This window comes from Drosophila tropicalis, unplaced genomic scaffold (genome assembly GCF_018151085.1).
Source record: "Drosophila tropicalis isolate 14030-0801.00 unplaced genomic scaffold, ASM1815108v1 contig_573, whole genome shotgun sequence".
NCBI classification, from domain to species: domain Eukaryota; kingdom Metazoa; phylum Arthropoda; class Insecta; order Diptera; family Drosophilidae; genus Drosophila; species Drosophila tropicalis.
Genome location: NW_027173049.1, coordinates 1143385 through 1157080, shown reverse-complemented (window position 1 = coordinate 1157080; position 13696 = coordinate 1143385). Strand labels below are relative to the sequence as shown.

Here is a 13696-nt window from a genome sequence, read left to right as displayed (position 1 = left end):
AAAACATTTTCCATTCTTTAAATCTCTGCCCAAAATAGAAGAAGAATAAAGACGAATAATGTTATTTTCTTGTTGTTTGAGATCAGTGATTCTCATAATTTAATTTCAATTTATTTCACAATTTCCCAGTCATTGTGGCCAGGAAGATGAAAAAGTAGGATGGGAGTTTTGTGTAGTGGGGGGATCGATCGATAGCTATGGTTGTGTTTGTGTGTGAATTGGTTTTGTGTCCATTTCTATTGGGGCTCCTCAATATCGTGGTGGTTGAAGTATTTATCAAGTATTTTGGTGGCCTTGGCAGAGACATCTGCATTGTCATTGTATTGAAGGTCTTCCAGTTTCTGCAATCCATCCATTTCCTCGATTGTCTGGCAAAAAGTGTGCAACATGCCATGTTCGTCAGCCGCCGACAACAAATGTTCCAATCCGACCAGGATCACATTATTGGGACTCGCGTCAGTTGCATTCAAATGATTCAGGAACGGCGGCAGTAGATTATTATCCTTAACGAGCGTCACGGTCTGCTGCGAAGTTCCCGAAACAATCGCATTGGCCACTGCCCAGATGGCCTCCCTCTGAGCTCGGAAGTGTCCAGTCTCCAGTACTTTCTTTATTTCAGGGTATATTCTAGCTTGAAGAAGGGCCTCAAGCTGAATGTTGTTTCCAGCAGCAATGTTGCTCACTGTCCAGGCGGCCTCCCTGACAATGTTGCTATTTGGGTGCTGCAGCAAGCGAACCAGCTTGGGTAAGACGTCATTAAGAAGCACCACGTCAGTGTGATCATCTGTACTTGCGGCAATGTTTCCAACACACCGCAGTGCTGGAATGAGGATGCTATCTTCTTGCTTCTCCAAAAGATTCACCAACAAACCCACAGCATTGGCTTCAATCACTGCTTGAATTTTGAAGCTGGAATCATCCGACAGATGAAAGATGGCCCAGCATGTATCCGAGACCACTTCAACATCGGAGTTCGACAAGAGTTGCCTTAGCACCGGCAGCAAACGATTCATCTCGACAGTCCGCGGTGGAGGATTCTTAGAGCGACAGAGACTCATCAATAGCTTAACCAACTGGCGAAGCAATGGTAGTCGAGGCGTAGCAGTGTCTGGTGGAATCGTGACATCGGAAGGCTGCGCGGCAATTTTAGGTTTTCTCGACTGCAGCAACGCAATCAGCTTAGGAATTGCTCCGTGTTCAATGATGCAGCCAGTCTGCCATATATTACCAAACGCTATTTCGGACAACACCGAGGTGGCCTCAAGCTGCAGTTCCGGATCGCTACCGTGGTTCAAAAAATGTATCATTATAGGCACAATGCCGCGTTTAATTACTAAATCAATGGACGCAGAATCTTCACTCAACAATTCGCGAATCCCTCGCACGCCTTCGATCCGATTCTTTGTAATTTTGCTGCTAATCGCCTCCAGCATTTCGTCCATCTTCGTGTCTAAAAGTGATTTACCAGTTGTTTGACGCTTCATTTCTTTAAAAAAGGCAGTGCGACGCTGGACCATCTCTTCTTTGGTTTTGGACTTGCGCAACGTAATGTTGATCACACAGCGTTCCCACGGTTGCAATTCTTTTTCGGAGTCCTTTTCACTGTCCATGTTGGTAGAATTTCTCTACGCTATAAATTATATTTTGAAACTGAAATCGGACGTCACAAATCAGTTCTCGACTAAACGAACTATCAAACATAAATAGAATCCCTCTGAATCTTAAATCGGAGACCTACTAGAAGTTCATATTTCGGAATTTATTTTGAGCTATGACAGCTTACTGTTAGCCTTCCCGCACAGAAGCATTCGATTAAAAGCTAAAGTTATCGACAAAAATTCACTAAAACAAACTTTATTCCATGCATCCACGGAGTGAAATGCCCTAGAAGCACGTGAAGGAGAGGGAAAAGTTTTAAATTTACACTAGAAAGGGAGTTGGATTGGCAAACGCGCTAAGCGACATCATTGGACGTTAGCATTGGGTAGATTGCTACAATTTTCAAATTCCGCGCGTTTCCTCTAAGATCTGGATGAATCGCATTTTTCGTAGAGAACCAGCTACGCTTAATTCTGTCATCACCTTATAAATCTAACCTAGCTTTGGCATTCATTTCGGATTTCAAAATAAAATAAATCTATAAGAACAAACTTTAAAGAGGTCCTATACTTTTATCTAAGTTATCTTACAATTAGCTTATAAAATATAATTCAACTGGCTAACTAATTGCAATTGCATTCCTTTATCTCTAAGATGATAATTTCATCAATATTTTTTCTGTGAACTGTAATCAAACTATATTCAGCGGATAAAAATAAAAAATAGCATAGCAACTAACGAACTTATAAATCAAAGTCACTGATTACCATCGATCGTTCCCATGGAAGCTATAAGAAATAGTCACACGATCTTGAACAAAATTGACACACTCGTTTATATGTATGTAGGTGTGAAAAATTCACCAGAATTAAATATCATATTCGACAATAGCTCAGAAAATAACGAAGTTATTGAGAAAAGTCACTGGTCGTGACTTTGGCGTTTGTATAGGAGCTATATGATATAGTGGTCCGATCGGTCTGGATCCGAGATATACAAACTGTGCAGTATATATAAGACTACATTCAAAATTTCAACTCTGCAGCTCTTCCGGTCTAGGAGGAGTTCGGGTCGATTCAGACGGCTGGATGAATGGACGGACGAACGGACGTGGCTAAATTTTTGAAATTTTTTATCCAATATTTCCAGCCGATTAGAAGAAGAATTTACTCAATTTAGAATTGTAATTAGTAGTAATTAGTACTTTAGCATCAAATACTTGCATATTCAAAATATTTAGTTAATTTCGAACTGATTTATGAAAAAAATTAAAAACTTTTTTTGGATTTAAATGCAGATTAAAAATATCAAAGAAGCTAACCTCGGCTAGGCCGAAGTTTTTATACCCTTGCAGTCCTTGGCAATAATAATTTACTTTTTTAAATTTCTTTCCCTGCAACTCAATTCATCAATACACTAACAAAACATTATTATTTTTATACCCTTGCAGAGGGTATTATAAAATTGGTCAGATGTTTGTAACGCACAGAAGGAGACGCTTCCGACCCCATAAAGTATATATATTCTTGATCAGCATGAGAAGCTAAGTCGATATAGCCATGTCCGTCTGTCCGTCTGTCCGTCGGTGCGTACGCGTTTTACTCAGCCATCTTAAGAGCTATCGGGATGAAATTTTTTTTTGGGAGCTTTTTTTTTACCCGGGTGAGATAAAGTATGAAAATCTTTGGGATCGGACTACTATATCATATAACTCTGGAACAAAAATTTTTGCATAAATTGGAGTATCCCCATGAAATTTACCAATATAATAGAATTTGATATAAAATCTCAGATCCCAAAATTTGACCCTGATCGGATAAATAGAACACAAGTTACAGTCTATATAAATCGGTTCAATCGCTGCCGGCAGCTCTGCTTGCTGCCTACTACGTCATCATCAAATCAACAGAGCACATGCATACACACACAGACGCAACGCTACATAAACTGTATGTGTATGCGTGCGTTGCTTTGCTTAGGGAATGAGGGAAGAAGAAGAACAAATTGTACATATGTAGTATGAAGAGTAAAATTGTTTTGTTTGTATATTAATGAATTGAGTTGCAGAAAACAAATTTTGAACATGTGAAATTATTATTGTCAAGGACTGCAAGGGTATATAAACTTCGGCATAGCCGAATTTAACTTCTTTGATATTTTTATTAAAATTTATTCTTCCTTTTCCATCTTTCCCTAAGCAACGCACGGCACGCATACACATACAGTTCATGTAGCGTTGCGTCTGTGTGTGTATGCATGCATGTACTTTTTTGTTTTGATGATGACGTAGTAGGCAGCAAGCAGCGATGCCGGCAGCGGTTGAACCGATTTATATTGACTATAACTTGTGTTCTATTTATCCGATCAGATTCAAATTTCAAATTCAAATTTTGGAATCTGAGTTTTTATATCCAATACTATCACCGTAGTAAATTTCATGGGGATTCTCCAATTTTCATGAAAATGTTCCTTCTAGAGCTATAAGATATAGTGGTCCGATCCTGACAATTTTCATACTTTATCTGCTCCGTGATACAAGTAGCTCAAATACCAAATATATTTAAGAATAATTTTAAACAATATTGCATCGTTTGAAAAGATAACTTAATAATTACCGCGACTGATAATTATTTTTCTCAGACTAAATATGGAAAAATATTGCCTTAACATTTTCCAAAATTGATCACACTTTAACGCAGATGAAAATATCTTAAAATTTAGAGAAATGACATATTTTAAATTGTTAGCATTCACTCCTTTGCCTACAAATATATAACGTCATCTCAACAAAAAATATTTAAAGCTAGATTGAGGATATTGGCAATCAATTTCTAACTGATTTGCCTAAAAGTTGCGAGAAATATTGTTAAGAATTGGAAGATTTTGATACGACTAGAGGATTTCTATGTAATTTGGGCCATTTTTAAATATATGGTATTTCATTTCTTTTTGTTTAAGTAAACTTTACATTTTTGCGAATCAAAAATCTCATAAAATTGGAGCCAGCTTTGAGTTGAAGTAATTAATTCCAAAAATAACTTTTTCTCAAACCCGTTTTGTGTTCAACCTTTTTTTCCAAACAAAGAAGTGATACATTTAGAATAAAGTTAATGGTTTTGTATGAAAGAACGCCAAAGGACAAGTCAATACAAAGTAACTTGTCATCCAATTTTGATTGAATTCTTCTTAATAGAAAATATTCAAGATAGATTCTTACATTTTATATAAAGACATTGATACTTACATACATATAATGCAAAATGGTTTTGTTAATTATCTTATGCTTTCGTTGGTTTTGTTTTTACCTAGTAAATTGCATCGCCAACTTGGAAGATCTTCACTTGTATTCGTGATGATCGTTTATTATTTTTTAATTTCTAAGTCATATATGTTTACCAGATCCGCCAGTCGGAGCAGAAATTAAAAACAATATATCTATGTATCGAACTATTCATATCAGATAAATGGGACACTATCTTACTATCTATACCAACTAAAACGATTAGGATATTCAAATAAAATAAATTTATTTTTAAACTTCTTAAATTTATAAATATATTTCAGCCCATTAAAATGGAAAAAAGCTTAGGGCAAAATTAGAAAAAAATCAAACAAAATGTTTTCAAACGAAATAAGTAACTAATTTTAAAATGAACCAGAGGACCGGGGCTAACTTCGACCGCGTCAAAGTTTGTATACCCTTGCAACTTTTTTGCTAACTCTTTTCCATTAGCCATCAATGTGGAAGAACGTTTCATCTAAAAAGGCTTATCTTTGCGGTAGAATGGCCTACAATCTTAGCATAGGAAAAAACGAAGATATTGATCAAAGTCACTGTTTTCCACCGATCGTTTCTATGTGTGCTATTTGATATAGTCATCCGATCTTTATCAAATTCGTCACAGTCATTAACAGGTATACTAAACTAATAAATGTGTAATTCGTTCCTATGGGAGCTATATGAAATAGTAGTCACCGATCTTGATCAAATTTGGCACAGTCGTTTATAGGCATAATCAACTCTCATGGACGGATGGACGGACATGGTTATATGAACTCGTTTCGTCATGCTGATCAAGAATATATATACTTAATATGGTCGGAAATGCTTCCTTCTATGCGTTGCACACTTCTGACCAAAATTAATATACCCTCTTTGCAAGGGTATAAATATATATCTTCTGCATTTATGTATATGTTTGCATTTATGGTTCGAAATACTGCAGGATCGGATCGCTATCCATAAAATTGCCGTTTATTGTTATTATCTAAACTTTTCTCATAAAAGTAAACATTTGTCAAATCTTAATGAAATTCGGCACAGATAGTGCCCAAACTAGTTTGGGCACTATCTGTGCCGAATTTCATTAAGATCTGTAGTTAGTCCCGGCGTTCCGGTTATGCAATATTTTAACCAATAACTACCATTCATAATTAGAAGTAAGGTTTTATTTTTACACAATTTGTATTTCCTGGTTACAAATAGTTTAGATTCGCCAATGAAATACAATTTACTACAGTTAGGTAACTTATTAAATTCCCGATCTGTTGGGTGTGGTCCTTACAGGCAACTTTCTCCATGTGGTCAAATAACAGTGTGGTTCCTTCTCTTTGCCTGCTACTCATTATCTGTGTAGGCGACAAGGATAATGAAGCAGTTGGCATCATTGGCGGGGGAATATGCTCACTTAGGAATGTTTCCCTATCATGTTTCTCTGCACTTACGCAGGAGATTCGCTTGAATGGTACGGTCCATGCAAAGGAGATTCCGGTGCCGGATTGACTGTGAATAACACTCTCATTGCCTTTTATTCCATTGGGAATGGCTTTGGCACACCATATCGTTTGTCCCTTTTTCAATATGTGCCATACCATCGTCAATGGAGGAATTGTAACAGAGTCCGGCACAAGAATTGTAACCATTTTAATTCAACACATGTCCCATAAATCCAGGTTGGAATTATTATTATATTGGTTTAATTACTTAATATGAAGCACCAATGTTTGAAAATAATAATAAATTCAGAATCTATTCACTTTTGTTCGACATGATCTTTTTTTACCTTGACTAGGGCCTGAAATCGTTCAAGAACACAAATCGCAGGCTCGCCGAATGTGACTTGCAGGGATGAATATTCGGAAGTTTAAGGCTTTCGTCCTGCTTACGATTTTGAGGCCATTGTCAAGGCAAAAGTTTTTCAAATCGAGCAAAAGTAAATTTATTCTGAATTTCGTACTATTTTCTCACATTCTGGGCTTTAACTTACCTAAAAATAATTTTCCAAGCTGAATTTATGGGCTTCTCAATTGGTTACACATCGAGTAGCGGACCCCGCATACGAGGGCTGCTATGTATGTATGTATATTTCAGGAATAGCAAATAACAAAAAACAAATATTTAAATTAAAATGGTTATCCAGTCCTTTGAAGCTCTTGCCAAACATGGTTTCTAATATTGTTGAATACTTCTTGGCATTTTGTAATAATAATGAGAAACGTTGTATGTATGTGCATGAAAATTGTCAGTTTATTATGGCGTATACATAGTCTTTTAAAATATTAATATCAGCCCTCGCACTATTCTTAATTACAACTATAATTCAAATTACATAATATTCATTTCCTGGTTTTAACAACTTTAGTTTCGCCAAATTACTGCCGTTCGAATTGGCAACGGATGACAATCTCAACAGCACCCAGTAAGCTCCAGCTCAAATAGCCTTTCTGAAATTTTAATAGAATTAATTTAATACAATTTGTTGTTGCTCCATATACCTTTTTGCGACTTTGTGCTAAGCACCACCGACTTACTTCATTTCAGCTTAAAGTCAATAAATTTTGCGAAAAATTCTTTCTTTCTTTCTCTATACACTTACATACTACACGAGTATACATACCAAATTTGGTGGCTCTAGCTCAAGAGCTATAGCCAAGGCTATAAGTAGCCTCCGAGATCTGCGTGTTCATACAGACGGACGGACAGACGGACATGTTCCTGATCAAGAATATATATTCCTTATAGGGTCGGAGAAGCTTCCTTCTGCCTGTTACATACATTTTGGCGACTTTAATATACCATTTCACCCTATGGGTGTATGGTATAAAAATTTCCCTTCTGAAAGAACATTTTATATAACTCAACTCCCGTTCCTATATAAGTGGAGTTCTCTTAGGTGTAGTCCTCCTCGCTTGCTACTCGTTATCTGTACTGCTGCCGAAGTCATTGGCATCATGGACGGGTCATTTGCTCGTTTAGATATGTTTTCCAAATACACAACACCGCACTCTAGGCGGGACGGTTTCCCTATCTTGAGACTGTCTTCGAAATACTTCCCCGAAAACAATAGCATTACATTGATTACAATGTGGAATTCAGTTGTATTCGATAATAATAATGTTCAAATCATTAGACCGCAATCCGTGGTTTTGGTGCCATCAATCAGATTGGGACTTATTGTCTAAGTTACACAGATCTTTCCCTCTGGGGTCATACTGTTTGCTACATATTTGCAAGACTATCGTTTCACAACGGACCGCTTTCCAAGGTGTGTTCAGGAAATTCTGGTAGCCCTGAATGAATGGCATTGATGAGGCTATTGCTGGCGTGATCGACTTAAACGAGGCAAACAATGGACATGTTTTCGATGCTACTAAATTCATCATTCATCCAAGATTTAACATAGAGAATTTGGATTACGATATTGCATTGATTCGCTTAAATGTAATACAAATAAGTGAAATCCTTTTTTTTAACAAAATGTCTTATTTGTATCGATTTCCCAACATGTTAAAAATGAAACGGAAAATTCGCTCGTAAATGAAGGAAGCATCTCCGACCATATAAAGTATATATAATCGTCTGTCTGCCTGTCATTCTGAATCGATACGAACACCGCCTAGACCGATGAAGCTACAGAGCTAACTTTGCATTTAAGGTTCTAAATACTGAAGGGGTTGTATATATCTCAGCCGGGTCGGATCCCTTTGTCATAGGGCTCCACACAATTTCCGTTTGTCACGAGCAATGGCATTTCTCAGTTACTTCGTTATTTTCTAAACTTCTCTTATGAAAGTAAACATTTTTCAGTTTGATATACCCAAACAAACTGGCCGACTTTCATCACGATCAGGTGACTTAGAAACGATCGAAACTATTGGCGGCATGGCTGTAGTTAGCCCCGGTGTTATGGTTATGCAATATTTTAACCTTCAGATACATAACACAATGATTGTAAATACCATTTTTAATTAATTATTATTCCACAATTTGTGTTTCCTGGTTAGAAATAGTTTAGATTCGCCAATTTACCACAGTTATGTAACTTAAAATTTCCGATCCCATTTATAAGTGTGGTTCTCTTGGGTGTAGTCCTTACAGTCAACCTTCACCATGTGGTCAACTAACAGTGTGGTTCCATCTCTTTGCTTGGTACTTATTATCTGTGCTGCTTCCGAGGTTATTGGCATCGTGGGCGGGCGATATGCTCGTTTAGGAATGTTTCCCTATCATGCTGCTTTGCACGTTCATGATAATTATATTGCTGGCGGTTCCTTGGTTTCAGAGTTGTTTGTCCTTACGTGTGCGCACTGCATTATCCACGACTTAGACACTTTTACAGTTATTCTCGGCATTATCGACTTAAAAGACACCACTGGTCAAACAATCCCTCCTAAAGAATTGACCGTTCATCCGGATTTTAAGGAGGAGAGTTTCGAATACGATATTGGACTGATTCGCTTAAGCAGACCAGCTATATTAAATGACAACGTGGAATTAATTCCTATGGCTCCTGGCAATGCCATCTATTCAAAGGATACGCTTACACTTATCCCCGGATTCGGTGATATCGATCCATTTGGAACCAGACAAGATTGTCTGAAATATGTATTACTTCCATTGTGGGGTCCAGATCTTTGCAATTCCGAGCATATTCACGTTGTAACGGAGCACGGCATGATGTGCGCAGGAGAAGACGATGGACGAGAAAATCCATGCACTGGAGATTCCGGTGGCGGGTTGTCTGCGAATTACGTTCTCATTGGGATACATTCTTTGGGAACTGAGATCTGTGGCGAACCACATCAGCCAACCCTTTATCAATCTGTAGCTTACCACCGTAAATGGATAGATGAGGTTATGCTTGATACATTTAAACGGAAAAAGAAAAACTTTTGGAATAACACCATGAAAGTTCACAATGTTCGGCACAAAAATTGCAACCATTTTAATGCAACCCACAATCCATAAATGCAGTATGAAAAATGCATAATTCATAAATAATGTAATGTAAGTTAGAAGTAGCTGAAAACAATAATAAATTCAGAATCAATTAGGCATACTAATGAGAGTTGCATTGTGAATTGTCGGTTGTGGCACATTGTATCGGATGGGCGGATATTGTTTCTAAATCTTAAAAAAAAAAATAAGTATTTGAAGTATTTGAAACGACTAAAGGATCACATTAATATGTAAGCAGGGTAATACGATCTCTTTAAGGAGCAAGGGGAAAAAATTACACATTTTTGGTCCAATTTTAATACACACAAATTATTGGTGTGACATATTCGATAAGTTAAGTGGAAAATCAAATGGATTGAGTCGTATGACCCAAAAAGAATGTTTATGGTCAAGCTATAAGTATTTATAAGTATACGTGGTTTTCATATAAGTATTTATAGCTACATATACCATAAATATTCTTTTTGGGCTTTACAAATTTGAATATAATCTTTTAACCCAGGGTTGAATTATAAAAAAAACTATTTATAATGAGAATAACGATTATTTTTACAAAGTTCTTGTTTCCTGGTTGTAAGAGGTTTAGATTTGCCAATTAAATGTAGTTAAACACAGGTATTTCGAATGCCCGCTCCTATATAAGAGGAGGTGTCTTGGGTGTGGTTTTTACAGTCAGTACTTTCACCATGTGGTGGTTCCTTCTCTTTACCTGCTACTCATTATCTTGTTTAGGTGCGTTTCCCCATCATTGTTCGGTATACGTGGATGGCGTACTACAAGGTGGCGGTGCCTTGATAGCGGAATGAGGAGGAATTCGTCCTAACCGCTGCGCAAATCATTTCAAATGATATACGCAAATACACTGGAATCTGAGTTTTTATATCCAATACTATCATAGTAGTAAACTTCATGGGGACACTCCAATTTTTATGAAAATGTTTTTTTTAGAGCTATATGATATATTAGTCCGATCCTGATAATTTTCATACTTTATCTGCTCCGGGCTATAAGTACATAGCTCAAATACCAAATTTCACCTTGATTTGGATGTCCAATTTGTCTGATCCTGAAAAATTGCTTCTTATAAGCCCTGTAAATTTGCAAATTGCTTTCCGTGGGCATAAAGCCGTTGAATCAAGATGCCTAATAGATTTTTAATCGGATTTGGGGTGTCAGTTTTGTTCTATGATTGGGTGCATTATCACTCTAGAAGCCAACATAGTTTTGTTGCTTTGTTTTGATGCTCCTGTCAATAAACGGGAATTCCGTCCGTACAAATTTCTGGATACAAGGACTTGTTTTGAGGCGCGCAAACCGCGATTTTAATAGCGCTACCCCTCGGGTTTATTTAAATTAAACATTTTTGGTTATTAAAAACAATATTTTTCCACACAGTTCAAACTGAGAGTAAAAACTTTGTATTTCTTGGGAAACTGTATGCCTAGGCAGAAGCTCCGGTTTCATGAGTTTTTTTATACCCTTGCAAAAAGGGTATATTAATTTTGGTCAGAAGAGTGCAACGCATAGAACGAAGCATCTCCGACCATACAAAGTATATATATTCTTGATCAGCACGACGAGACGAGTTCAAATAGCCATGTCCGTCCGTCTGGATCAACGCAAACTCCTCCTAGACCGTAAAAGCTACAGAGCTGAATTTTGCTCGTAGGCTTGTATATACTGCAGGGGTTGTATATCTCGGATTCAGCCGAATCGGACCACTATATCATATAGATCCCATACAAACTACAAAGTCACGAACAGTGACTTTTCTCAATAACTTCGTTATTTTCTGTGCTATCGTGAAACTTAATATAAGAGAGTTTACCACGCCTATAAACTGTGCCAAATTTGATCAAGATCGGATGACTATACCGTATAGCTCCCATAGGAACGATCGGTGAAAAACAGTGACTTTTGTAAATAACTTCGTTACTTTTAACGCGATTGCTTTCAAATTAAACATTTGTTAGTTTAGTATATCTGTTAATGACTGTGCCGAATTTGATAAAGATCGGGTGACTATATCATATAGCTCCCATAGGAACAATCGGTGGAAAACAGTGACTATGATCAATATCTTCGTTATTTCCTATTATTGTAGGCCATTCTTTCGCAAACATAAGCCTTTTTATATAAAACGTTCTTCCACATTGATGGCTAATAGGTAAGGAAAGAGTTACCAAAAAAGTTGCAAGGGTATACAAACTTTGACGCGGTCGAAGTTAGCCCCGGCCCTCTGGTTTCAATATAAAGCACTGCGGGATTTTTACACACGTCTCGTGATATTTTATCGCTAGATTTCATTTTCAGTTGTCCCTGAATATTGGGCTATCAGAACGGGGGTTTCTTTCATAATTTTTCCAGTCTTTTCGTCATTTTTTACTGTGTTTTTATTTTCGCCAAAATGTTCTGCAATTTTGCTAATTAAGATCTCTTCCACGCGTTTCTTTAATACAAAAAAAAAAAAATAGTTACGAATAGCAACAAATATAATAAAACATAAAAATCAATTCGTTTTTGTTATTGTACAATTTGGATCAGGCGACTTTAGCTTGATCCGTTAAGTCGAGGACCTCTGCTTTGGGGCATTAACCTATTAGTGTTAAATAGTTAAATGTTTTCGTCATTTGTTATTTCTTTTCCTATTTGCATTTTAAATTTCTAGCGGCATTTGTCAAGTCACACTGTAACCGTAAAATTAATGCAAATAGGCAAACAAATATTAATTAACGCTTACATTTTGGTTTTCTTAAATAACGCCACGACAGAGAACAAAACAGAAAACACTTTTGCTCCATTATTATTTACACTGATGATCGTTCTACCATAACTTGGTATTAGTATAATTAACTATATTTAGTATAGTAGACTTTACTGTGACAAATTTGTTCATTTTATGGTACGTATTTATATTATTCTCTTTCTTGAGTTATACATTAATGCTTAATATGTAGTAGGTCCATTTCGTATTTTATAGAAATTTGACCCTTTAGCCATTTTGAAGAGTACCAATTATCATTTTAATATATTTTAAGAACAATACTATTATTTTTAAATTTTGTTTTCGTTTCTTACATATATTTCTGATAAGGTTTGATAGAATCTTTCGAAATTCCCTTTTTTTCTCAGATAGTTTAGAAGGGCCGACTTTTTCATACCCTGTACCACGTTCTATTAATACGCTACACAAAATATTACACAAAATATAATACACTGACAAATATATAAAAATTTTGTTTTAAATATATAACCTGTCTAAGTAATGCTTTTTACTTATCGTTATATACTTTGTAGCGACGACAATACAACTCCTTCGAAAAAAATGTATTACGCGTTAAAAAGAGCCCCAAAAAAAAAAAAAAAGCCAATTTGCCTACTAATTAGAATGACTCCTTATATTTATTAGTTGTCATTAGTATGGAGTGTGTTACTGCGATTTTTTTTTTTTTTTTTGCAAATCGGGTATAATTATTTTGTAATGAAATCTTTAATACCCTCACATAATATTACACATGATTGTCTAAAAGAGATCCATTCCAGTAAGTAACATATTTACATCTGACTATTAAACTGTTTGATAAACTGTAATGAAAATTTGCCTAAGCTGGTTTTAATTTGTTTAATCTTTGAACCCAACAAACACAGAAGAAAGGGTATGTTCGTGACGGTTCACAATTCTTTCTGAACATTTGTTATTGTTGAAAAGCTCAAACGAATGGCACAGGGTATGATGAAGACGATTTGATTTGATGTGCGTTGTATTTATAACCAGTTGGGACACACGTGAAACATTGTGCGCTTAAATTATAGACTTACCGCTAGTCCATCAATCCCCCCTATTAATAGAGATTAATG

General features: G+C 36.2%; 1 protein-coding gene across 1 annotated transcript; it reads right to left on the bottom strand.

Annotated features, from left to right (window-relative positions):
• Positions 1 to 166: 166 nt before the first annotated feature.
• On the bottom strand, positions 167 to 1729 carry LOC137575400 (importin subunit alpha-like). The gene has a single exon (XM_068287962.1). It carries the CDS (start codon positions 1608 to 1610, stop codon positions 237 to 239), a length of 1374 nt encoding a protein of 457 aa, XP_068144063.1. The 5' UTR covers positions 1611 to 1729; the 3' UTR covers positions 167 to 236.
• Between the last annotated feature and the right edge of the window lie 11967 nt (positions 1730 to 13696).

Excerpts from the sequence above, each read along its gene's own strand:
- LOC137575400 (XM_068287962.1), bottom strand. The coding sequence starts at position 1,610 with ATGGACAGTGAAAAGGACTCCGAAAAAGAATTGCAACCGTGGGAACGC.